The sequence below is a fragment of the Myotis lucifugus genome, unplaced genomic scaffold, assembly GCF_000147115.1.
Source record: "Myotis lucifugus unplaced genomic scaffold, Myoluc2.0 scaffold_427, whole genome shotgun sequence".
Classification (NCBI taxonomy): domain Eukaryota; kingdom Metazoa; phylum Chordata; class Mammalia; order Chiroptera; family Vespertilionidae; genus Myotis; species Myotis lucifugus.
Genome location: NW_005871475.1, coordinates 345325 through 372852, shown reverse-complemented (window position 1 = coordinate 372852; position 27528 = coordinate 345325). Strand labels below are relative to the sequence as shown.

Below are 27528 nucleotides of genomic sequence, written 5' to 3'. Positions count from 1 at the left end.
GATCAGGGGGTTGGGGAGCCTCCCCCCCTACAGGCACAGTGCAGGGCTGATCAGGGGGTTGGGGCACCTTCCCCTGTCACGAACAGAGCAGGGCGGATGGGGAGGTTGTGGCCCCGCCCGCTGTCACACACAGAGCAGCAGGGCAATCAGGGGTTTTGGGCGCTGCCCCCTGTCACGCTGATCCCGGTGCCGGAAGGCCTCGCTGCTCCGCTGATCCCGGTGCCAGGAGGCATATTACCCTTTTACTATATAGAATAGAGGCCTGGTGCATGGGTGGGGGCTGGCTGGTTTGCCCTGAAGGGTGTCCTGGATCAGGGTGGGGGTCCCCACTGGGGTGCCTGGCCAGTCTGGGTGAGGGGCTGAGGGCCGTTTTCAGGCTGGCGGGTGACTGAAGCTCCCAACTGCTCCTTTTTTTCTTTTTTTTTTTCTTCTATTCTGGGCCAGCTTTAGCTCTGAGGCCTCGCTGCTGAAAGCAGGTTTCTGGCCTTTACCTTCTGTATTTGATACAATGTTGCGGTCTGGCTGGCTGAAGCCCGGCTGACTGAAAGCCGGTTTCTAGGGTTTTGTTTAGCTTTTATATTTGCAACATAGTTGCTTAGAGTTGCAGCTAAGAGGCCAGCAAGTCAGGCGGGGAACTTTGGAGTTCGCCATCACTGGAGCAAGCAAGCCTTCCTGTTTGCTTCAGTGCATGGCTGCCGGCCGCCATCTTGGCTGACAGTTAATTTGCATAAGGATATGCTGATTAGCCAATGGGAAGGGTAGCGGTCGTACACTAATTACCATGTTTCTCTTTTATTAGTGTAGATTATATATATATAGCAGATGCTCAGCAAATGCATCTAATGCATCTAGACAGACGATGGATTAATATAGGAGAGAGAAAGATGAGGATAATAAAGGTGGAAGGGAAGGAAGAGGCAAGGTCAGCTGGGGCATTTGAACCCTTAACCGGAATTTAGCCTCAGGCTCCATCATTTGCTGGAGGGTATGTGAAATACATGTATGGAATCTGAATTTTAGCAGAGCTAGAATTGCAATAAAATTCATATTTTAGCAAGTGGGAGAGAAGTATGAGGCAAATTGTCACTGAGAGAACATTTTACTTCCCTGTCTAAAAAGTGCTTTTACATTTAGAATGATTCTATCGAGAAAGTTGTGTTATGGATTCACTATGATGTGGAGAATAAAGTGGATTTGAATGCAGTTGGGAGCTCATTCTTGGGGCCTCTTGGTTTGGGTCCCCGTAGGACTATGGGGAATGTGGGTTTGCTGGAATTCTGGGCTTTTAGGGCTGCAAGGCCCTGCTCTTCTCTGGGCCAAGGCTGGGCTTTCCTACACTCCCAGGTATCTCAAAGGCTGAAGATTCACTTCCTCTCACTAGAAACAACAGTAGTTTATAACATTCTCTCCCCGCTTTGCTCAAGTCCCTGCCAGCAACATGTTCTCATTTCCCAACATGTATGTCTTCTCATGTACACTCAGGAGGCAACTGCTTAACATGAGAAAGTGTAGTGATTAGAATGACCTTTCACAGGCACAGCCCTCCTCTCACTCCTGATTCTTTAATTTACCATCTGCCAGCTGAAATGCCATTCCTGCCATGACACAGGGTTTACTTTGGGTCTTTTTCTTCTCCTGTTTTGCTAAGTGTAGGTGTAGCCTACATACTATTAGGAGTAAACCCTTACTCACTGAAGTCAGGGCAATGGGGAGGGGCTCAGTAACGGGATCTTACTAAAGGAAGAAGAATTCCCAGCACAGTGTTTTGGGAAAACATAGGAAATTTGCTTTTAGCTAAAATCTCAGTTATAAAGCCTCTTACCACTAAAGAAAGCAGAATTTTTCTTTTTAGCCCTGAACCCTCACTGCAGTGATTTCAGCGGAGCACACAGGCAGGAGGTTGTGGTCAGGATCACAGGCGAGGAGTGCAGGAGGCCTGGAGTGCACTGGTCAAGGTGGCAGTGACCGCAGCAGCCTGGCACTGCAGACCCCGAGGACACATCGCCCTTTCCGCCACACCGCCCCGGCTCCAGTAACCAGCCTGCCTCCCAGGTGCTCTCCTCGTGCACTGTTTATGTTCCTCATGCCAGTATTTGGGAACATATAAGTTTATTTTCACCATTATTTGGTTAAAATCTGTGTCCCTCCATGGAGCTTTCTTCAGAGTCTACTGTGTTGGGCACTCAGCTACACCTTCAGCTCCTACCCAGCCCCTGGCACAGCAGGATGTCCCAAATACAGGAGACAGATGAATGAGTGGATAAATGGACAAGTGAATAAATGGAAGAAAGGCCAAATGGATAGTGAAAAACAGCCTCCAATCCAAGAACAGGAGGAAGACCAGAGCACGGAAAACCAGCAACTCTCTGCCTTGCTTTCTCCTGGGGCCCAGGACAAGGAACTGGCTGCACAGGGACCAGAGCAGCTGAAGGAGCAGCCGAGTCACATGCAGACGAGCAGAGACAGGCTGTCCGGCAGCCAGAGGAGCAGGAGGGCCTCAGGATTCGGTGTGTCTTGTCACGCGTGCTGCGTGAGCATCTAACCACCTGCATGGACCACATGCTGACGTGGAGGCATGCAAGTCTCCACATATTTTATATCCCCTTAACGATTCAGTAACTACCAATTTTTGCTTCTGAATCCCTTCACCATTTTCGCCCATCTTCCCCAACCTGCCTACCTTCTGGCAACTGTCAAAATGTTTTTTGTATCTATGAGTCTGCTTCTGTTTTGTTTAGATTCCACCTATCAGTGAAATCATATGACATCTAGAGTATGAACTTCTGTGATTCTCATAAAGTTATTTGGTCTATAAGCCCTGAGTTGCTTCAGAATCACTTCTGGGATCATTTTCATTTTTAAAGCAGGGATGGCCCCCTCGCTAATTATTACAGTGAAAAGAATGATCTTCATTCCCCACTCATCTATCGATGGCAGTTGTGTTGCCCCCAGATCTTGGCTATTGTCAATAATGCCACAGTAATGACAGGAATGCATGTATCTTTTTTAGTTAGTGTTTTGGGTTTCTTCGGATAAATACCCAGAAGTCAAATTGTTCGGTCCTTCTTTGTCTCTTGGGATAGCCCTTGTTTTCAAGTCTATTTTGTCTGGTTTTCAAGTCTATTTTGTTTGTTTGTTTCTATTTTTATGAAATATCTTTTTCCATTTCTTTGCTTTCAGTCTCTGTGTGTCTTTCAATCTGAAGGGAGTCGCTTGTAGACAGCGTATGCAATGGTCTTGTTTTCATATCCATTCAGCCACCCTTGTGTTTTGTATTTTTTTCAATCCTCACTTGAGGGTATGTTTTTATTTCATTTTCTTTTTAAGAAAGAGAGAGAGGGAGAGAGAGAGAGAGAGAGAGAGAGAGAGAGAGAGAGAGAGAGAGAGAGAGAGAGACATTGATGTGAGAAAGAAATATCGATTAGTTACCTCCCATAACCACCCCTTGTAGGGACTGTCCCCACAACCTAGGTATGTGCACTGGCCTGGAATCAAACCTGTGACCTTCTACGGATGACACTCCAACCAAATGAGCCACTTGGACAGGGCAGCCACTCTGTTTTTTTGTTTGTTTGTTTGTTTATTGAATAAGCTAGACAGAGAAAGACAAATTTCATATGATTTCACTGATATGTGGAATCTAAAGAACAAAATAGACAAACAAAACAGAAGCAGACTCATAGATACAAAGAACATTTTGACAGTTGCCAGAAGGTAGGCAGGTTGGGGAAGAGGGTGAAAATGGTGAAGGGATTCAGAAGCAAAAATTGGTAGTTACTGAATAGTTAGGGGGATGTAAAATACAGCATAAGGAATATAATCAGTCATATTGTATGATTACATACGGTACCAGGTGGGTATTGATTTATCAGAGTGATGACTTTGTATGTGCTATAAATGTCTACTCACTGGGTTGTAGACCTGAAACTAATATAATACTGTACATTAACTGCAATTAAAAAATTAAAGATATCAAGAAAATAATGTTTTTCAGTATGGAAAAAGCAAAGCAGTAGCCAGGTGATGATAACGTCCGTCATAATAGGTTTAGTGGTGTTCTGGGTGCAGGAGGTCATAGGCCGTAAGTCGGACACATTAACGTGGCCTCACAGAGACCCTCATGCAGCTTGATGTCTCTCTGGCCTTTTCCAGGTGTTGAGACATCCCCTGCTTGGCCCCCGGTTTATCTTGGTTTTGGGAGAGAAAGGCCCCACAATTGGCAGCCAAGTAAGTCATGTTGAAGTGTCTTTCTAAGATGAAGCTGAACCAGGAGGAAAAATTGTCCAGAAAATAAAATAGGTGATGCTTGTAGGTATTTAGAAGGCATCACCCTTGCCTGCCTGTGTTGGTTTTCTCCAGTCTGGTGGGCCCAGGCCATGGAGCCCCGTTTCTGTCCCTCTTGCTCCTAAATTTCAGAAGTCTCACCCTCCTGCTCTCAGCAAGTCCTCACCGCACCCCCAGGGGACACTGCTGCCTGTGGAGGGGGGACTGTCGCCCCAGGGGGACACTATCGCGGTGGGGGGCGGGGAGACACTGCCACCCCAGGGGGGACGGCCGCCAGCACCTTGCCTTGGTTAATGCCCTCCACAGTGAATACCCTCCCGGTTTGACAATGGAGGGGGCTGAGTTATGAAGCGGTGGAGTGACTAGCTTTGTCCAAAGTTGTGCTAAAATGTAAACAGCAGCGGCTTTACCTCAAAATCCTGAGTGTGATCATGTTTTGAGGTCAGTTACTAAGCTTACACTGTTAGTCCTCTCCTCATCTGCCGACAGGGAGGCCCTTTGGGTATTCCAAAGCTGCAGCGAATGGTAGGCTATTGCTGACCACGCCCTGTGCTGTGCGGGAGCAGTGGTCCTAGCAGCCTTCAGAAGTCCAGGCACAGGACAGCCCTGGAGGCCGCTTTCATGTTCTGTGAGCTTCCCAACAGATACTTAACTCAGGGTAAAATGACAGAGCTAATTTTAATTTTAGGTTTCATTGCCAAAATAAGTGAGAATATTTGATCACAGGCCAGGATTACTTTTTCCCCAACTCACAACATATGACGCTCCATTGCCCTCCAGCTGCGTTTATAAACTGTGCTTACCCAGGGCTGCCAAGGGATTGGCTTGGATGCCAGCAACTCGGTGTGAAAGGCCACAGATGCTTTGCCCCAGCAGCCCAATCGGTGGCCATCAGTGCACACGAGGAGAAAGCAGAGGTGACACTGGCCACACGGACAGAGGACTCTCTGGAGAATGTGAGAACAGACGGGGGGACGTCACCTGAATGCTGGAGGACGGCTTCAGTGAGGTGTTGATTGTGTGAAGGGAGCAGCAAAGAAGAAGCTCTTTCTTCTGATTACTAATTTAGGAATATTTTCCGCAGAGTTAAACATAAGCACCGTCTCACAGTGGTGCCTTGAGGATCTAAAATAACCTTTCTTCATGTTTCAATCCAGATCAAAAGATTTCCTTAGCTTCTGTGCCGTCTGAACCCTCCTACTTTCAGAGCTAGTGTTTCTCAGGAGAGATGATTGGGTACACATTTCCTCCTGCTCTCTGAGCATGCACGCCCACCTCAGCCTCAAGCCCGTAGCCCTTGGAATGGGTCCTCGCCTTCTGCGGGGCTGTGAGCATCCCCAGCTCACTGGGCTGGCTTTGTGCTCAGCATCGATGCCTCCGATTCCAGTTATTGGGGAGAGTCTGACCGTCTGACTGGACAGAATGCAGTGCTTCCTTGGCTTGGTGGGAACTCTGTGTTTTTCAGGAATCAAAGGTGTCTGGTTTCCTTCCTCATGCACAGGCAGAGAAGCGCCGTTTCATACGATGAGCTTACAGAACACGCATGCGCTTATTTCAGGTCACTTTTCAGGTCAAATCCAGGTTTTAACCTCATCCAAAGCTCCTAGTCCCTGCTGACATTTGAAGAGGTGGGGGCAGGTGATGAGGAGTAGCCCTCTTTTAAGAAGAGAGACATTAATCAGTACTTTTTCTGGGAAGTTCCAGATGGAAAGTCCTAAGAAATCAGCTCAGAATCGACCTCCTCCTGATAGCCCTTCTGAGCTAGTTCCCAGACTAATCAGCCCAAATAAATAGATAAGGGCGACTCTCCTGGGGGAGCCTTGAGCTATCTCTGAGTCTCCCTCAGGGGGCTTGTCACAAGTGTAACAATAGGTTGCACCTGTGCTGGTCCACACATTGTGGCCCGTATCCCTTGTCTTCTGTTAACACAACCTGCTTCGTGATTTGAACCCAAGATGAAAACACATCATCTTCTGCTTTGCAATCCTGCCGAACCATGTGGGATGTCTCCTAACGGCAAAGTCAGAAGTGGTACAGTGCAAAGACAGGTGTGAGCTCTGCAACCAAATGCCATGGCTTGTGGCCAAGCTCAGCTATATACTTGCTGTGTGTCCTTGGACAGGTTACTCAGTGCCTCTGTGCTTCATTCATCTCATTCTGTAAAGTGGAGTTAATAGCATACCCTACTTCACACAGTTATTGTGAGTATATCACACACACACACACACACACACACACACACACACGGGATCACGGGATGCCTGGGGCACAGGAAGCAGCAGTTAAGGACTGGATATTGATACGGTGTCTTCTTCAGATTTTAAACTGCTGTCTGCTTCCAAGTCCACTATGGCCTCAGCTTTCAGTTCTCTTTCAACCTCTGCTGACAAGGTAAGCTTCCCAGTCCAGGCAGGCAGGTGCCAGCACCACCCTTTCTCAGTCCCAGCCCCGTGCTCTACCCACCTGGAATACCCTGCTTGACCTCCCTACACCCAGCCCAGCCTTCCAGTTCCTCTTCAATCTCACTTCCTTGGTGATATTCCCTTGACACATTCTGGCTGCCCAAGCCATCTCTCCTCTCTCTCTGGCCTTCAGTCAATAGGCATCCACATTTATGTGGATAGCAGAATCAGCAAATTCTGGATGAATACTGACCCTACCAAACACTAACCCTGCAACCTTCAGAGCTTACTGAGCTTCTGAGAACATCACTGGTCTTACTAGTATCTGTAAAATAACAATGATGGAGCAAACCGACGGTTCTCAAGTCTGAGTGTGCTTCAGATTCACCTGGGAACTTGTTAAAACTCAGATGGGCTCTGTCTCCAGGTTCTGACCCAGCAGGTAAGGGCCTGGCCTGAGAACATGCATTTCTAACAAGCTGCCAGGTGATGCTGAGCTGAGAGCCGGGCTCTGAGAGCCGTCTGGAGGATATTGCAGGACTGTGTAGATAATTAAATGAAGTGCTATTGAGAGAATGTTTGCTCAGTAACTGTTATGTAAAATATAACCTTTCTTTTCCTGCATGAAGTAGACTAAAAATAATAAATAAAAACAGCAGAAGTTCTCAGTTTTGATTTTGGCCCCATCCCATGAGTTCAGAGAACACCACATTGCAGGCAGCATTTCTGGCTCTAGAGATAGGCGCTCAGATTGTGTGGGCATTGCCCTTATAATACTTTCCAGGCACCCAATGTGATGGTTTTCAATTTTAGAGAAGAACTAAAACATATGCATTACCCTGAAATGTGATCTCTTTATATAAAATACTGTTTTTAACGAGCTCCCACGCACTGGGTGAGTTTTTAGCATGAGTCTGCTTATGGGAGGTCATCCAACAGAATTCTTGTTTCCCTCAGTGTTTCCAACACCCGCATCTGAACCAAGAAGGTCAGAATCTTGGCCAGGAAGATTAGCAGATGCTTTTGTTAAAAGAATGAGTGTTGAGGGAAAGGGAAGTGATTATGGAGTGAAAAGCCACAGATCATAATTTTGTTGGCTGCAAGACATTTAATGCAGTCACCCACATGTCATTCACTCAGTCGGGACAAGCAAATTGTTTAATGTTAGAAAGGACTGCAGCAAAGGGACGACCCAGAATGCAGCAGCATCGCCCTGAGCAGAGACCTGCTCCCACCTGGTGCCGCCACACGGGCCACACTGAGACTCCATTTCCTTCCAGAGAGAACCAGAGCTCGCTGAGCTCCAGGGGCCTTCCCCAGTGTCGTTTCTCTAAGGAAAGGACCCAAGGAATGAGGCAGGTGGGTCACAGCAACCCTTTGCTGGTGCAGAAAACTGGATGGAATCAGCCTCTATTGATCTTTATGAAGGTACGGAGCAATATTTGGTGGTCGATGGTCATCTGCTTTATAATGTGACCCCCTCACACACAGGGCATGAGGCTGGTCTAGAAGGAAATATCAAGCTGTGACTTTCAATGGGCCCAGCGAGTCACCTGTCCTCAAAATGACAAAAAGACAAGTCACGTTTGTTGGCAGCTGCAGCTATTCTAAGACCAAGTTCCCTTCCAACCAAAATATCCTCTGAGGATTTTTGCTTATTTATAGCCATAAAAGCTTCCTTTGTAGTGGGAAGCAGGGGGCGGGGGTTCATAAGTGACAAAGACCAGGGATGCCTGGAGGAGTGGGGATTCAGTTGACTCCCAGTGTCCCTTAGACTGAACTCTGCACCTGTTTGGAGAAGGACATCAAGACAGAGCTTCCAGGACTTCTCAGAGCCCGTGAGACCCTGATGAGGAGGAGAGCTGCTGGGGGGCTCAGCTGGAGCCACAGCCACCCCTCCTGTGCCCTTGCACCCCTTTTGTACAGAATCCACGCAACTTGCTGGCCTTCAGGATGAGAAAAGCTTTAGGGCAGTGGTTCTCAAAGTCTAGTCCCAAGGCCAGCACAGCAGCACCCGGAAAGTTGAAATAAATGTAAATTTTATTGGTCTTCACAGTAACTCTAGGGATGGTACCAAGCAACTGGGATTTTGAGAAACCTTTCTGAGGATTCTGATGTACCTATGCTGGAATTGACCTACAAAATTTAAGGAGGCATTCACTTCCAGGTCCTGTCTGCATATGCATATGTATTTGGAAATAGGGACCACCTTAAATTGGGTGTCCTAGGCATATCACATGCTTTTGTCACTCTCTCTAGGCCCTGAGGCCAATGCTTTAGAAGAATTGAATGACCAGAACCCCCTTGGCACCAAATGTTCCTAATGGGTGGTGAATGGTTTTCCAGGAGACAGCCCTCTGAATAAGTGGGGATCAAAGCCCAAGGGAGTCACTGAGCAGACAGATTAGAGAGCACATGGGCAGTATATCTATGGGGATCCACCCCACAAACTACTGGGGATCCCTTGGCCATGGTGGGGGCTGGGGGAGCTTTGGAGGGAGACGTGGGTTTCTCCTGTTCCCTTGGAAAGTAGAGTTAGAAAACTTTTCACCATGGGAATTCACATGGCAACATTTACTGTGTATCTGCTCATTAGACACACCCCTGAGCCCTTGCTTCTCACAGGCTCATGCTCAGTGCAAAGGAAGGTTTTATGAGCTTGGCTGTGCAAAAGAGAAAACATAGATTAAAAGGATTTGTATGCATACATATGAGCATAACCAATGGGCACAGACACTAGGGGGGTGAGGGCATGTGCTGGGGGGTGGGAGTGGCTGGGGAGAGGTCAATGGGAGAAAAAGGAGACATATGTCATACTTTAATCAATAAAGAATAAAAAATGGTTAAATAATATGTGTCATCCAAGTTGATGAGTAGTGGACTGAGAATTAAACAGGCTTACTATTGCTCAGAGTTGTTGGCAGTCACACTGGACTTAATGGATTTCCTCAGGTGTGACTTCCACTTCCTCTCATGTCAGACAGCTGACTCATCAGCATCCCTTTGTTCCTCCCCACCTTGGACCCCGTCTCCTATTTAAATTCTTAGACCACATTCGATGATTGTTTCTTTCGCCCTGAAATCCCATGGCTTGTACAGCTCTCAGCACATCTTATCTTACTCCAGTGTATACATGAGACTGCCTCACCCATTCACCCACTGCCCATCTGTATGGCCGAATAACTGAGGGTGTGATAAAGAGTTGTGGAAGGAATAAAGCATTTATCGAGAGTGACTTGGCTCTATGATAGTTTAGACTATCATGTCTTGCCTATCTCAAGTCCATACTGAGGCTTAGGCAGACCAGTGCAAGTGCATGCTGGGAGTGCACCCCTCTGGCCCCAACTGCAATTCCTCCAAGAGTGCTTGGCTGCCTTCTCCAACCTGCCCTTGCACTGCCAGACACGGGGCAGCTCTGCAGCTGGAGCTTCTTAAAGCAAGCACTTTCCTGTTGTCAGAGCTGTAGCCAGGCCAGGGATGCCACGACCTTTCTTCCCCAAGGCCAGAGAATTTGGGATTTTCCAATTATTAAGATAAAAAATTGTTATTTAGGTCCTTGGTCCCTAGGAAGGGATGCTTCCAGCTTCAACAAAAAGCATTGTCCCAAGAATGGTTTGTGAATTAATGGGTTTTCTCAGGTGTGACTTCTGCTTCCTCTCAAAGCATTGCACAGGCTGGGCAAGCAGAGCTAGGCACCATCTCCAGGGAACATGCCTGAAGGACCCCCACTGGAGAAAGCTCTTACCATTTCATAACATTATGTGCTTCTTCTGTGCAGGCTACCTTGGTTTCCCCACCATGACCAGCAGTAGGAGCCTTTGCCTGTGAAAGATGGCTGCATGGAATGGGAGCAGGGAAGTCTGGCCCCTCTGCACAGCTCAGGAGAGCAGTCTGAGGGAAGGCAGGAGGGGTGGGTAGGGCAGCCTCTCGAGGCCAAGGAGGAGGCCTGGGTCTCCATACAGAGTCCATGAGGAAGGGGCAGAGAGGAGCCTGGTCTGGGAGAGAAGAGACTCTTAGGCCAGATCAAAGCCTGCCCTCCATGAACTTTCCAGACAAGAACACAAGAAAAACAGTCAGACTCCACTCCACCCCATCTCTGCTACCACAACCACCCCATCCTCAAGGGGCAAGATCCTTGAAGGCAAAGACTGAGCCTGCCCTTAAACTAGGCTTATGTTAATTAACACATTAAAAATAAAACACAAAACTCAGAAACCATGCCCCTTTCCAACAAATATTAAATGTAAGTTCAAGAGATAATTAATTAAGCAAAGCCTTTTACCATGGCTTTCCCTTCTGTTAGAGACACTGTCTGGCAAATGAAGAAAAATATACCATTTACCCACAAAACTAAGCACAATGCCTTATTATTGTACAATTAACCAAAACACAATTGTGTGTAATACAATTACACAGACTACAATCACACAAAAGTAATGATGCAGTGTAGATGGCAATGACTTTCTGTCAGCAAAAATGAGAGCTTCCTTGATTAGAAATTAAGGTATGGTTGGAGATTCCGTTGATAAATGCTTCCTCTATTGATCTACACTTTGCAAAGGCTGTGCTGCCTGACAGAGCTCATGGTTAGTAAAGACTACAGGGGCGGCAGCCACTATGTGTAGTATCTTTTATGCTCAGGTCCCGACATGAGCACATTGTGGTGAAGCACACATTTTATTACCCAGATGTCCGGTCAAATAGGAAAAAAGCCAGCCCAGTTGGCGTGGCTCAGTGGTTGAGCATCAACCTATGAACCAGGAGGACACGGTTTGATTCCTGGTCAGAGCACATGCCCGGGTTGAGGGCTCCTCGATCCCCGGTGGGGAGCATGCAGAAAGCAGCCAATCAATGAATCTCTCTCATCATTGATCTCTCTTTCTCTCTCTCTCTCTCTCTCTCTCTCTCCCTTCCTCTCTGAAATCAATAAAAATATATATAAGAAAAAAAGATGAAGTAGAAGAGCCAGGAAGTCTGTGCCATTCGATGGCCATCTCGTGTGTTGTGGTATTAGCAGAGATACATTCTCATAAAGGTCCGCCAAACCACACTGGTCATTCTGAGCATCAGAGGAGACTGATCTGTGTAGCTGACTTTGTGCTCAGAGAGGGACCTACTACTTCTCACTGCTCTCCCGGAATGGGGCAGTACCTCAAGCTCAGGGATGGCTCTCCTTCTAGCCATCTTTCTTACTATTTCCTGAGTACTATTTCAGTAGGCAGTCTGACTGCTGTCCTTTCTGATTTTTGCCTAGAGCATGAAGACAAATTCCATGGGCACTCAAAGTTCTTCATGTTAATACTGACCCCCATATTCTCACCATGTGCTGCACCACAGTGCCCTGCCATCCTCACTGAGCTGTATTTTATTAAATCTAATATACCATTATTTCTAAGACATGCCACTATTTTATATGCCAATAAGATAAGTAAATGTTGCCAATTAAACTATTACTATCAGCTCTAAAATGTATCCAAGTATTACAGATTTTAAAATGAATCTGTAATATTTGTATTGAATTGATGAAATACTTGCAAGCATGACCCTTCCTATTTCTGTGCCATTTGACATACTGCCTCCTGTCAACTCTTCCTCCACCCCTCCCCCCTCAGCCAGGCCTCCCTGTCCTATAAGATTCAGCTCTGCACACTTTCTGAAAACCATATTGCCCTCATTCTCCCTGTGCCAGGCTAAGTTGCTGTTGCCATATGTCCTACAAATAAGGTGACTTCTTGGTCATTTATTGCCCTTCACTGTAATGGCTAATTTATTTCCTGATGAAAATTGAGTAAAGACCTTATTTCACTAACACATAGGCTTGCAACTAACACACATCATTCACCCATTTAATAGATGGTATTTTAACCAGGGTGAGTAGAATTAGAGAGAAGGAGGCAAGCACTAGAGAAGAAAATTTGGGGAACATGACAAACCTAGTTGAAAATTCAGCATCATCCTTTTTAATTGTCTGCAGTGTGTCTTTGAATCTAGAAACTTCCAATATAAAAGGAGCCAGATCCCAGGAGAAAGAGAGACACAGAGTTCTTGCAGGATGTGTGGCTGCAGTGAATGTGCGGGTTCTCCCTGACAGGGTCTGGCCTCTGCTGAGCCCCAGAAGAAAAGACTGAGGGACAGTGACAGCCAAGGCCGGGCTCTGGGCCTGTCTGTGTACAGTGGGCACTGCCCAACCTATACTCTAGGGACCCAGAGGGCCCAAGGCTCACCCCATGTGAGAGGACACCTACTGCACTGAAAAACAAGATGGTTTAGGAGGAAAAAGTGATTCCTTCCTCCTCTTCACTTTACTCTTAACTTCAAAGTCATCAAGTGGCGTTTATGCACAAAACTTTAATCCTTTCACAAATTTGTAGTTTGATTTAACTTGCATATCCCATTTACTTCAAGTCAACATGAATAGAGACTCAACTAATTTAAACCGTTTTTCTCTGGATCTGAAATCATTTCAGAGATATTTTCCATTAGGCAACTCAATTATATCTAAAGTGGCTAAAGTCCGTGGATTAGAATTTTGCTTAAAGAGCACATATTTAGAACAGTGAGAATGGGAAGAGGGGGTGGGAGAACAGAGGAGAAGAGGCAATAATTACCTGTCTTTGATGCTACACAGATCAATGTGTAAATCACTAAAATTCCCCAGGGAGCCTTGCTGAACTGAAATGAGGTCCTTGGGCTGGTTATCAATAAAGATGAGCCTCATGCAGCCTTGGAAAGCCTCGATAGGATTTAAGCATTGGGGAGCGGTGAGATTGTCAGGGCAGCCTGTGGGACAGAGAAAAAAAATGAAGAACACTGAGCTGATCAGTCACTGCTCTGGCGACCTATCCATGGGAGACCTTGAGGTCTAATTATTGTGGTGCTTTTTCACTCACAGAAGTGCACACAGTTTAGTTGTAAATCCTAGCATTTTCAGAGAGGGGACAGAATTGGTTCAAAAGGGGGCAACCTCCATCACTGTACAGAGCTAAAACCAAAAGTGTGGAAGGGACTACCAACGCCGTGACATGCATCTTGTTCTTCATTTTTCCCTGCATCAGCTGTGTGCCAGTCTTCTGCCTGGGGCACTTCACTCATTTCAAGAACACAGCACTTTATCACTACCCAGGGATGTCGGCTCTGTCCTGAAACACACTTCTAACTGCACAATTCAATTCTGGATTAACTTTCAAAGGAAATTATGCTTTGGGTAAGGATGGTGACAGAGTGGTTATCTGGTTAATTGTCAGCATTAACAGACTAAATGCACCTGACAAAGGTACATGTAGAAACATAACTGGAATTTTGAAGTGTTGTGCAAACTAAATCCAGACACTAAAGGGACTAAGGGCTTAAATGCACACAGTTATTGGGCTGTAATAGCAGGCGCGAAAGGTTAGCACCATACATTTTTACAAAGGTGTTCTTTTAAAAACAATGCATCATGTATATTTAGCATAGCCTGCCACCTGGGCATCTACTCCTCATCAAGACAGGTAGAGAGTGAATAGGTATATCAGTGCTTGAGCACCTTATAAACTACATCCTAATTGTCTTAATAGGTTCAGACCATATGGGAATGCAAGCTTGAAAACATGGCAATAACCCATAAATAACTGGGAATTATTTCCGCCATCTCTAATAGACAGTCACTGCTGGGCTGAAGTCTGGCAGCTGGTTAACAGCCCACAAGCACACACTATAAAGTGAAGAGAAATGTTACGACTTCTAATTGAGGCTGTAGAGAGAATTTATGTAAGTTGACTATTATTACTCAACCTCGTTTTTTACCTTCCTTAAGTTTACAGTCTACTTGTGGGACATTTTTTTCAAACGCTGCTCAAATCACAGATTCATCTTTACCTTATGAGTGCAGTGCCCTCAAGAATCACCTCCAGGGATACTTCTTCAACTGGGGCAGGGGGCATTTTTACTTTGAGGCATTCAGGTGCTACACATCATAATTATTGCTCAGCACTTTTCAAAAAAATAAATACGAGATCACTTTTCTCTGTTAGAAGCGTTGCATGTGATGCAAAATTACTCGCTTTTGTGCTACATGAGTTGGCATCCCTTTGCTGTATGTTGTGGAGAACACAGATCTGGGGGTGAATCCTGGTTCTGCTACTCACACAAATAATTTCATCTAAGCAAACACCACTCTTACTTTCTGTGAATCGGGGCTACTGTTACCTACTTCACAAAGTCACCACATGAATTAAGTGAGCTAAAACACTTGCAGAGAACAGAAGTGTTCTCCCTTTAAGGACTTTGTTGTCATGTACACGTGGAGAAGATGTAGAGTGAGGGACAGAGTCCCTTCCTAAGGCCCTAAAATCAAAGCGCAAATAAATGATGGCTCCCACTGCTTCCCTCTTGGGACAGCCCCATGTGTGTACTGCTTCTGTGCAAAGTATCTCTTATATTTCAAAGCTTAACCACATGCCACTGGTCTGAGAAAAGTGATTTGTAAATTCTATTGGAGACTGCACTTTATGATTTTACACACCATTTCTCTTCAGTTTCCTCATGGAAAAAGGATTGGTAACCATAGACCAGGCTCAGTCCATGCCTATATTTACAATGTCTGAAGCCAGTTTGTCCATTCCTTGCCAGATGGGAAGCCCTGTGTTAGGCATGTAAACCTTGACCCCAGGGAACTGTCCCAACAATTCTGCTCTGTCTCTCATCGCCTATATGGGGAAATTCAGGGCCCATAAGTGTCTTTCTCATGGTCAGACAGACACTGAGGTTAAGTGCTCTTTAGAGATGGCTTCTAAAATATAAACACATGGGCAGAAAATTAGATATTATTTTTCTTAATGAAGGAAATTCCTTGAAAAAGACTAAATAAAAATATATCTGCACCTATAAAAATGCAATAGGTGGCTAATTACATGTATGCTTGTGTTTTTATTTTTTTTAAATCTTTACCTGTTTGCCTGTTGTGTGTGTGTATACTTCAGAGAGGAAAGGAGAGAAAGAGAGAGATAGAAACATCAATGATGAGAGAGAATCATTGATCAGCTGCCTCCTGCACACCCCCTACTGGGGATCAAGCCTGCAACCCAGGCATGTGCTCTTGACTGGAATCGAACCTGGGATCCTTCAGTCCGCAGACCAACGCTCTATCCACTGAGCCAATCCAGCTAGGGCTGTTTGCCTGTGTTTTGCTGTAGAAAAAGCTCCGAGGATTCACCCAACATTGGAGAGGGTGGGGTCTCTGGCTGCTCCACAAGGAGCTACTTGCTCATGGGCCTCCTAGGTCTTCCTCATGGGCATGGCCTCCAGGGAGGTGGAGACAGAGGCAGTAGGTGCCAGAGGAGTGGCCTTGTGGGTGAGTGTGCTGGCTGTGCGTTCTCCCCTGGATACTTCCTCTTTCAGGCACTGCTGACTGGTGGTGCTTTCTCCAAGTTTACAGCTGAGTTTCCCCTTTCGAATGTGATCAGGGAGCCTGCTGTGCTATAAAAATCTCCTGTGGATGAGTTACATAACACCAGCTCTTGTTGCTAGTCTTTTTTTCCTCAGCACTGACCTAGATAATTTATATCTGCACAGCTGTGAGAGGGCTTGCTTCCCATTATTTTGGGCTTGGGGGTGGGTGTTTGTGCCTCTCTGTATGTTTGGGGAGGTGGCACCTGTGTGAGTGAGTGTGTGTGAATATGAGTGTGTTGGAAGTATGGTCTAATTGACAAAGGAAGACTCATCATAGTAAAATAATTGCCCACTAAATTCTCCCTCTCTCCTTTATTTTCAGCCTCAAAGCTGAGTAATTTACCTCCAAAGTAATAGCTATTTCCAGAATAAATCTGTATCTGGCTGGTGTCCTGAGCAGGGGACGCTGCATCGTTATCCAGGGTGAGAGTGATGCGGTTCCTCCTGGCGTTGATGCTGACTGAATGCCACAAGCCATCGTTCAAGTTGCTGCCTGCAAAAGAAACAGGGAGAGCAGGTGTTGGGATGAATGGCCGAGAGCTCAGGAGGGGCCCGCTCCTTCCCGGCCACGGTCCCTGTGCGTTCTCCAAGTGGCTCCCACTCATCATTTCACTCAAACCAAACCCTCACAAGGTTCATTTTTCTTCCTCTTTTTACCACTTATTTCTATTTTTAAGTGGCTGAACAACTTCAGCTGCTTGCTTTAGGAACAAAAGGGGAAACATAGATTTGTATGTAAACTACAACCAAGGGCACGGAACACATTAATTGATCCCTTGAGATATAAATGCAGAGCAAAATGCTGAAAACAAAAACAAACAAAAAAAAAAAACTCTCAAAATGTTCCTGGTGGTTTTATCTCTGGGTTGTCAGGTTACAGGCATTTTTTGTTTTCTTATATTTTTCTACTAATGCATATGTAAATAAAGTATTTTTAAAGGAAAAGGTAGAAGAGGAAAGCTAGAACCTGAGGGTGTGCAGGCAGAGGAGGTGTCCTGTTGGAGAGGTAACAGACAAGCCAGTTCCCACCTCCCCTGGCCCCTGGTAGGACACTGGCTGAGTGGCCAGCATGCCCGAGCTTCGGTTTCATTGCCTGCAATGCCATCATTTCTGCTCTGTGTCACTGTTGAGGGGAAGAGTTACGATCAGGCCTGGGCCAGATGGCGGCATAGTAGGTATTTATTAGAAGTTCATTCCTCTCTTGTTCTTTGGCTTAGATGTCTTTGGTGCACACTACATTGCTGGCCGACCTTACTAAGGAGACTGTGTTGAAAATTAGTCATGAGGGTAGCAATTATTTCCTCCAAAAGTTTGTCATCTGTGAAGGCTTTGCTACTGCAAAGGGCTTGCTGAAGGTCACAGCCCCATAACCAGATGAGTCGCCATGGTTGTCTATACAAGAACAGAGAGCCACACATTTCTACACACTCATGTATTCTACCCTGCTTCCTTTACTTTGCCTCAGTTTCCTCTCCTGCAAAATGGGCATAATGGTTACACTTATAGGGTATTGTTAGCAGAGCAGCATATGTCAAACAGTTTATATCATGTAATAAGAAGATAATGTTAAAACAAATGGGCACACAGTGACTACAAGACAGTCCCTGCACTGACGAGTGTAGACACTGACCTCGCATGGTCTCTGTCCTGGGTAGGCCATGGTTAAGAGAAGAGACATATGCAAAGTGGATAAAAGTCCTGTCCTTTGAGTGCGTCAGGCTAGCAGTGGTCTGCAAACTGCGGCTTGGCAAACCGCGGCTCACAAGCCACATGCGGCTCTTTGGCCCCTTGAGTGTGGCTCTTCCACAAAATACCGGCTTTTCCACAAAATACCGACTTCTGTGCATGGGCCATGAAGTTTCAATCGCACTGTACATGTGCGCCCGCACGTGGTATTTTGTGGAAGAGCCACACTCAAGGGGCCAAAGAGCCGCATGTGGCTCGCGAGTCGCGGTTTGCCGACCACGGGTAGTGGGACAGACAGTGAAACAGGCTCTTGCAATTCTAGGGGAACAGTGAATGTGTGGCTAAGAGGAAAGAAGGAAGACCTAACCAACTCCATGTGAGGACCCTAACAGGCTTCATGAAAGAGGGGACAGCAGTTTAGGAATTCACGAAAGAGAGGGTAGCAGTTCAGGAATGCTTTGGAAATGAGCAAGAGTTGCCACTCCCAGAGCCAGAGTTCCAGGAGACGCAGAGCCTGCACAAAGAGCAAGGCCTGGAGTGAGAGGCTGGGAGAACAGCAGGAAGGCAGGTGCAAAGAAGACACTCACCCTGGGCCCCTGCCTGCTGCGCTAAGGAAGGGGTTTCAACAAAGTGCTTTGACACATGGTTCTGGAGGGTACTTTACCAAGCCAGTTCTGTCAGAATCTCTGAGGATGGGGCCCCAGGCATTTGCATTTTAAAAAAGCACCCCTTGGTGATTCCAATGTCCAGCCAGGAATGAAAATCACTGTTTTAGAACGTGGGAGTCCATGGGGTTCCTTAGCATGGGAATCACCTGGCTGGAGGGGCATATTAAAAGACTCTGCGAGCTAAGAGGAGACAGGCTAGAAGCGGGACTGGTGGGGCCTATTGCTTGCACAGCCCCAGGAGACAGAAGGATGAGGTCTCAGCCAGAGTAACAACAGTGAAAAGGGGCAGTAAGGGGTGGATTAAGAGCTATTCCCTGAGGCAGAAGAGACCAGGCTTGGGAGAGCCTTCTGGAGCCTCCAGGAGGAACCAGCTAGAAAGAACGAGTTCACAATTGGAACAGAGGTCTACAGGCTCCTCGGGACAGCCACTGCCATGCTTGTGCCTGAGCCCTGGCTGTCTGGGGAAGCTGCCTGGGCGAGCACAGCACAAGGCTGCAGGCCCGATTCCATGGCGATGGGCAGCATGTCCCACCTGCTCAGAACAGCCCAGACGGAGGGCCCCTCCCGCATTTGCAGCCGCTCCCTGGCAGCCGGTCTTTCCTGCAGCCCTGAACACCTATGGGGTAAAGAGGAGAACCCAAGGGCTGCTCATCCTGGTCCCCTACCTTCCCCCAAAGCCCAGGGCTGGGCCCTAACCACAGGGATTCCTCTAATGAGGTGGAGGGTCTGTCAGGTGTTTCCTGGGGATGAACATTTGAATACTCTCAGGGACATAGCCAGCTTTAGGTCCTCACTTTTTAACTTCATTTGCATAGTACTTTAAATACATCGGCATAACATATGAGGCTGCATTTGCAGACAGACTATTGACTGTTTGGGTTGGGGGTCAGGAAGGAGTTCAACAAAGAGGGAGTAAATAGGCCCTAAGGGCCCAGCGCCCTGCTGGCCTCAGGTGCCCTGCGGAAGGAATTACACACAGAGGCCACAGGAAGTGTCCGTCTAATTAGAGATACGTTCTCTAATTACATCACAGATGGACCAGGCTGAAGAGCAAAGTCTGCTCAGTGAGGTGGCAGGGCCAGCACATCAGCATGATTCTGGGTCTCCTTCCCATCCCACATCACTATTCAGTTTTGTTTTGTTTTGTTTTTTCTTTAAATTGTTTTAATTTTTCAATTAAAGTTGACATATAATATTATATTTGTTTCATGTGTACAACCCAGTGATTAGACACTATATAACTTACTAAGTGATCATCTCCATAAATCAAGTACCCATCTTACACCATACATAGTTATTAAGATATTTTAAATATATTTTCTATGCTGTACTTTAATCCCTGTGAATATTCTGTAACCACCAAATTGTTCTTCTTAATCCCATTACTTTTTCACCAATACCCCCAATCCCCTCCCATCTGCCAACCATCAAAATGTTCTTTGTTTTATGAGTCTGTTTCTGTTCAGCTTATTCATTTATTTTATTTTTAGATTAAATTCTTGATATATTTGTACTCATTACCATTTTATTATCCTTGTTTTCATCTTTTCTTCTTCTTAAAGAAGACCCCTAATTAGATATTCCTTGTACTACTGCCTTGGTGGTGATGAACTCCTTTAGCTTTTTCTTATCTAGGAAGCTCTTCATATGTCCTTCTATTCTAAATGAAGCTTCACTGGGTAGAGTAATCTTGGTTATTGTTCCTTGCTTTTCATCACTTTGAATAATTCTTGCCAATGCCTTCTGGCCTGAAATGTTTCTGTTGAAAAATTAGCAGTCTTATGGGAGCTCCCTTGTAGGTAACTAACTGCTTTTCTCTTGCTGCTTTTAAGATCCTCTCTATAACCTTTGGTATTTTAATTATGATGTCCCTTGGTGTGGGCCTCTTTGGGTTCATCTTGTTTTGGCTTTTCTGTGCTTCCTGGACTTGTATGTTTAGTTCTTTCACCAGGTTAGGGAAGTTTTATTGTCATTCTTTTCTCAAATAGGATTTCAATATCTTGCTCTCTCTCTTCGCCTTCTGGTACCCCCATGATGTGAATGTTGGTACACTTGAAGGTTCCAGAGGCTCCTTAAACTATCCTCATTTTTTGGATTCATTTTTATTTTTGCTGCTTCCTTATCTTCTAAACCTCTGATTTGATCCTCTTCTTCCTCTTTGATCCTCTTCTTCCTCTACTCCATTGTTCATTCCCTGTAATGTATTCTTCATTTCTGTTAATGTATTATTCATTTTTTCTAGTTCCCTTTTTATTACCTATCTCTTTGTTGAAGTTCTCACTAAAGTTATCTACTCCTCCCCTAAGTCCATTGAGTATCCTTATAACCAGTATTTTGAACTCTGCATTGAGTAGATCATTGAGTAGATTGCTTGTCTCCATTTTGTTTAGTTCTCTTTCTGGAGCTTTGTTCTGTTTTTTTGTTTATTTGGGACATGTTTCTTTGTCTCTTCATTTAGGCCACCATGCTGTGTTTGTTTCTATGTACTAGGTGAAGCTGCTATGTTTCTTGAGCTTGGTAAAGTGGCCTTATGTAGCAAGTTTTCTGTAAGGTCCAGCATCACAGCTTCCTCGATCACTCCAGCTGTCTACTCCAATCCCCCAACAAATACACAACAGGTTGTGTATAACACCATCCTGTTGGTTGAGCCTTGATTGCTATTGGCATATCAATAGGAGGAATTTACCCCCAGGCCGATTGGCTGCAAGGACTGGCTTTGAGCACCGTGGAGGGTCACCCCACTGAGCAGGACTTAGTTCAACAAGACTCCAGTGCCCCTTGAGTGTCCCTGTGGAGGTGGTTGGGCGGTGCTTTGATGTGGTCTGAAGCTTTCCACCATATATGCTGGCTCTGAGGCCTCCCAGGAGGTTCAGGCCAAGTCAGTCAGCACCGTGTGTGTTCTGCCTGAGGCCACCCATCATGAGCTAAAAAGCAATCTTCAGATGGCTGTTACTTGTGCTGGGCTTGGAGGTTCCCAAGAGAAGCCAATTTGCAAACCAATGTTGGCTGCCACTAGTGCCAACCCTGGGGCCACTTAACAAGAGGCAAGGGACAGACCAAGGCCAGATGCTGCTTGTTTGAAAGCTTATGAAAAGTCTGAAGCAAGATCCAAGATAGGCCATTCATATGGTAAAACCACTGGAAACAGCTTGGGTAAGCCCTTAAGTTGGGTGGGGTGAGGTCTAGGGAGTCACCAGGGCAAGGTGAGCAGTGTTAGCTGGATATGATGCCTGCCTGTCAGCTCTGTTGACGGAGGACTCAGAAAAAAAGAAACATAATAGCCTCTGCCACCACTTCTACCGAGGAGAAAGCTGCCCTGCCAACCCTCAGCCTGTTTATAGAAAAAGTACTCCCTTAAGTGTCTGGTGCCTTTCACTCTACTGTCCCAGTGCTGGAGCTCAGAGGGAGTGAGCTCTAAGTCTGTGCATGGGCTCCTTAAGAGGAACACTGGGGGTCCCAGCAGCCTCCATCTCACTCAGCCACAATCCCCACTGCTTTTCACAGCCAGAACATATTGGCTCTTCTTTTCCTGGCACTGGAATCCTGGGCTGAGGGGTCTGGTATAGGGCTGGGACCCCTCACTTCTCAGGGGGAACCCCCTGCAGCCAAGATATCCCTCCCAATTTTTAACCACCACAGATAGGTGTGGAACCAGCTTTTTTCTCGTTTCCTCCAACAATGTGGCTGTTTCTTCATATCCTCAGTTTCAGGACTTCTGTTCAGCTAGATTTCAGGTGGTTCTGAAAGATGGTTGGCCTGTAGCTTAGTTTTAGTTTTGATGTGGTTGTGGGAAGATTCGAGTACTGTATTTACCTACCCAGCCATCTTGATCAGAATTACCTCTCCAAGTTTATTTTTAAAATTATTATTAAAAATTTAATGAAGGTTTGCTTCCTTTGCTTGGTTTTCTCTTTTTGGTCTGCTTTTCCATCTGATTTGATCTCTTTTGCTTTGTGCCTACATGGTCCCGAGTCCCTGCAGAGGGAGCCTGTGTGAAATCTTAGCTCTTTAGAGGACAATTATTAGAACAGAAGCTCTTGATACTGACCACACAAAGGGGTCACATGGGGACCCTGGGCTCCATAGCAGGCTAATTGGTGCACCAGCTAGGGTGGTCCCTGGCCTTAGACATTTCAAAGATCCCCAGAGATTCATCTGTGCAGCCATGGTGGAGAACTACTCTATTAGAGGTTTCAGAAGAGGAGGGAAAGAAGCTAGAGAAAAGCAACCCTTAGGACTAATTTAGAGGAGCTTACCTCGGAATAGATTCCAAAGCAAGCAAAATGGTATGTTTCTCCTAAAACCCGCTTTTGCCTGGTACTCTTTTCCACTTAATTCTGTTAATGTCCCCAAATAACATGCCTAGAGGTTCTCAAGTTTTTGTTTTTAAGAACACTCTTTTGAAGGTACAGGTTTAAGTGCTATTAATTGTTCACAAATTAGAAAAAATCAATTCTATTAGGTAGCATTTCCCCCAAAACCTCTCTGAAATACATGGCTCTGAGAAAACAGACGTTTCAAAGGGGAGAACAGGAAAGCAGCTCTGCCTTCATAGGGCAAAGCAGGGTAGTTGTGGAGCTAAGCTCATATGATTTAAGAGCTGAGGCCTCAAAGGTGGGACTTGGCTTCTGAAAAGAGTGTTGGGTGATGACAAACATAAAACTTTTGAGGTTTAAGGTGATGTCAAATATTACTTGCCATCTCCAAGACTGGCAAGGAATAAAAACCAATTATACTCTCAGCAGACAAATAGGGAAGTAGGCATTTGTTACCTTGCTGGAGGCAGCATAAGTTTGTACGTCCTTCCTGAAAGATAACATACTAATACCTGTCAATATCCCCCAAAGAAGTCATTCATTGTCTCCCATGAACTTTATCCTGAGGAATCCATCCTAAAATAGTAATAGAGCTACAGCCAAGATTTATGGTGAAGAGACCTCATAAAATCATTATTTATAATAGCAAAATTTCACAACTACCAATATTTCCAATAATAATAGATTAGTTAAATCAAATGTGGTATATTTAATGCTATGGAATATAGTGAAGTCATTAAAATCATAATGCCCAAGAATGCTAGTGATATGCTGATATTTGAAAACCGCTGATTAATAGCATAGGTAGTGCGGTTCCGGTTTTGTTAAAAATTGCTGCAAAGCCCTGACCAGTTTGGCTCAGTGGCTAGAGTAGAGTGGATAGAGCGTCGGCCTGCAGACTCAAGTCAAGGGCATGTACCTTGGTTGCGGCACATCCCCAGTAGGAGGTGAGCAGGAGGCAGCTGATCGATGTTTCTCTCTCATCGATGTTTCTAACTCTCTATCCCTCTCTCTTCCTCTCTATAAAAAATCAATAAAATATATTTTTAAAAAAATTGCTGCAAAGAGAACTACTGGAATGGCATTAAATGATAGAAGCACAGATTATTATTGTTTTTTCTTATACAGACTACTGGAATTTTCAGTTTCTAAAAAGAAAATGTACAACATTAATAATTAATTTTTAAAGCTAACAAACTGTTTCAACTGAGATAAGGATAGGAAAGAAAGTTTTCATTCCTTTCCACTTCCTGCTCTTGTGTCAGCAAACTCCCAGGTCCCGGGTTTGCCCCAGGGCATTTGTAGAAAAGGCCTCACAGACAGGACAAGTAAGCTGCTCTGTGCTCGCTCAGGAACCAAACCAAGACTAAGAAAAAAGACAGTTTTCATGGTTGCAACTGAACTTGCAAAAGACCCAGTTGTAAAAAATAGCTAATAGTACACACTACCTGTACTGAATATCTAGTGTGTCAGGCATTTTAAATATATAATCCCTAATTCTCACAAAAGTCCCAAAGACCAAGTTTTATTGTCCTCAGGTTAGAGAAGCTAAAACAGAAAGTCAGAAGCTACCCAAGGTCCTATGACTACTTGGGGGTGGAGCCAAAATTCAGAGGGAAGTATCAGGCTCACAGGCTGAGCACCATCCTCTCTCCACACTTCCAAAGCCAGCCCTGCCCTGCTCTAGAATCCCCTCCATGTGCAATTACCTCTGCAAAGTTCCATTTTCTGTTGTTGAATATGTTCTTTCTTTCTTTTTAAAAAAATATTTTGCAGCTCCATTTTTTAAAATATATTTTTATTGATTTCAGAGAGGAAGGAAGAGGAAGAGAGAGATAGAAACATCCATGATGAGAGAGAATCATTGATCAGCTACCTCCTGCAAGGCCCTGACTGGGGATGGAGCCCACAACCCAGGCATGTGCCCTTGACTGGAATCGAACCTGGGACCTTTCAGTTCGCAGGCCGATGCTCTATCCACTGAGTCAAACCGGCTAGGGCTCGTTCTTTCTTTCTTTGGAACAGCTTTTTTGAGATAAAACTCACATACCATACAATCCATTATTTTAAACGTACAATACAATGATTTTTAATATAGTCACAGAGTTAGGCAACCATCACAACGATTAATTTTAAAACATTTTATAATCCCGAAAAGAAACGTTGTAATATGCAGCTATCAACCTCCACCTCCAGTCCTAGTCAGTCTACTTTCTGTCCCCACGGATTTGCCTATTCTGGACATTTCATGTGAATGAAACCGTCCATTGTGCCCTTTGGTGACTGGCTTCTTTTGCTTAGCACAGTGTTTTCAGGCTCATATATGCCGTAGCGTGTGTGAGCACATCTTTATGGCTGGATGACATTCCATTGTATGGAGGCCCCACGTGTGTGTATCCATCACCAGCTGATGCACATTTGAGCGGTTTCCACTTAGCAGGTGTTATGAACGCTGCCGCTGTAAGCATTTGTGTGCGCATTTCCGCTCGGACCTGTGTCCAGTTCTCTTACGTGTGCACCTAGAGTGGAACTGCTGAGTCGTATGTGTACTCCATCCTTAGCCTTTAAGGAGCTGAACTGCCAGAAGGTTTCCAAAGTGGCTGCCCCAGTTTATATTCTCACAGGCAACTTTCCTCTTCAGCACTGAGTTCAAACTCTGGTCCTGTCTCTTGTGGAGCTTCTAGATTCTAAGGGAAATGTAAGTACGACTCAGATTTGTATCGCAGAATGTCTACTTGGGTCTGATGTTGGAAATCTAGCTAACTGTTATTACTTCACTTTAATTTTTATAGATAAATAATATTATTGAACATTTGTCTTTTTTATTATTTTTGTAATGAGACCTTTACACCAATTTACAGTTCTCATTTGATGAAACAGACTCAGAACGGTTAAGTAATATTCTAAAGCCCTAAACTCTCATATAGGAATAAGGTTTTTAGCTGAAAGCAGAGTTTCTTAACACTGGCACTGGACATTTTGGACTGGATAATTCTTAGTGGGTGGTGGGGCGTTCCCAGAGGCATAGAATGTTTAGGAGAATCCCTGACTCACTATATGCTAATAACAGGTCCCCATCCCCAGCACCCAAAATGCTACCAGGCGTTACTAAAAGTCCCCTGAGGGGGGTGGGGTAATGGTGAGAGGAGTTAGAAGCAGGATTAGGCAGACAGGGTAAGGGGTGGAAGAAGGAGGAAGGATGGATGTAACAGTTAGAGCTGAAATCACAAAATGTTTTGTAGTGAACAGGATGTCAGAAATCAGGATGTTTTGAGACAAGGATGTTTTTCTTGCAAGTGCAAAATAAAATGTTGCAACAGGCCAGGAACCAATCAGGGCGTGGCACAGACAGACAAAGAGCAGGCCTTTAGCAGATATAAGGGGAAGAGCAGAGTGCTTAAAGGGAATCCATTGGGGTCCCCTTCCCGAGGCGGGAGCCTGTGTTTGCCTTCAATAAACTGCTAACTTTCTTGAACTCTTCAGGTCCGCGGCTTCATTCTTTGATTCTCTGAGACACAAGCCTGGGAAGAATTCCTGCTCGCTGGTCCCGGTATCCATGGGAGGTTGGGATGGGTGGAAATGGAGAACTTCCCTTGGTTTAGAACCAGTGGATTAAAGGAATAAATTTGAGGTTACAGATCCTTGGCATTTGTGCTCTCTCTCTCTCTCTCTCTCTCTCTCTCTCTCTCTCTCTCTCTCCCAAATCCCTAACTATTCTGTGTCTCTATGGTTTGAAGACAGAACCATGGGACGGGAGTGGCTGTCCAAGGACCTCTAAGCATCAGTCCTTACAGGACATGTGGACACGCAAGGCTGCAGCGCAGGCCAAGGCAGATCTCCCGAGGAATCTACTTTCAACCCCAGGAATAATTTGAAACAACTTCATTTGATGCCTTTATTCACCCATTACCTCTGGCTCAAGGCCCTGCCACTTATAATTGCTAGCAATTTAGACAAATTTATTAATCTCTCTATACCTGTTTTCTCATCTGTAACAGCGACAGAATTGCCTGGCTTTACTTAAAAGTGTCTAGTCTTTATCTTCCACAGAAAACCCAATGCAGCTCCCTGCCCCCAAATATCCTGTCATAACTACCTTTATTTCATAGTTCAAAGATAGTTTCAATTTTTGAGAGAACTAAGTGAGGTTATATAAATAACCGAATAAGGCAGATTTAAAATGTCAATTACATGATTTAAGAACATTTCACAGTTATTAGTACCATTATGCTGCAATTTAGATCCTGGGTCCCGGTGTTTTTTGGAAACCATTTGTCTATCAATTATAAAATTCTATTAACCCTTTCCTACATGCATTAGTTTGAATTCACACATTTCTTAAACTCCATATCCAACTTGTATCCCATCCCTTATCAGTGTAGCTGTGGTTTTTGTGATGGGCTCCCTCTCTCCAGCCTCTGACCCTTTCTGCTTCAGGGCACCTTGTTAGGTTGAACTGTCTAACAAGCAGCTATTGTCAATTTCACAGCAAAAAAATCCCTCCAGTCAGTCATGGAGCCCAGAGAAGGAAACTCACACTGTTTATCTTGACAATCCATGCCTTCTGAAATTAAGTTTCCATCTGTACTCTCAATCTCGTTTTGCAATATTCCTACACAAATTCACTACTCTAGTGATGCTAGTGCATTCAATAGTCTCCATTTGAATGCACTTAACTGATTGCTGCTTGTGCGTGGAGCCTTATGTGGCCCTCCCAGCTCTCCACTATCCAGTTCCTCTCCC

General features: G+C 45.2%; 1 protein-coding gene across 1 annotated transcript in view; it reads right to left on the bottom strand.

Annotated features, from left to right (window-relative positions):
• CNTNAP5 (contactin associated protein like 5) overlaps window positions 1-27528 on the bottom strand; it is a 661914-nt gene that overhangs the window by 361845 nt on the left and 272541 nt on the right. The window contains exons 9-10 of the mRNA XM_023744097.1: window positions 16459-16608; window positions 13295-13466 (exon numbers count right to left, since the gene is read on the bottom strand). Of these exons, the coding sequence (XP_023599865.1) occupies window positions 13295-13466; window positions 16459-16608 (322 nt within the window). The remainder of the gene's footprint in view (window positions 1-13294; window positions 13467-16458; window positions 16609-27528) is intronic.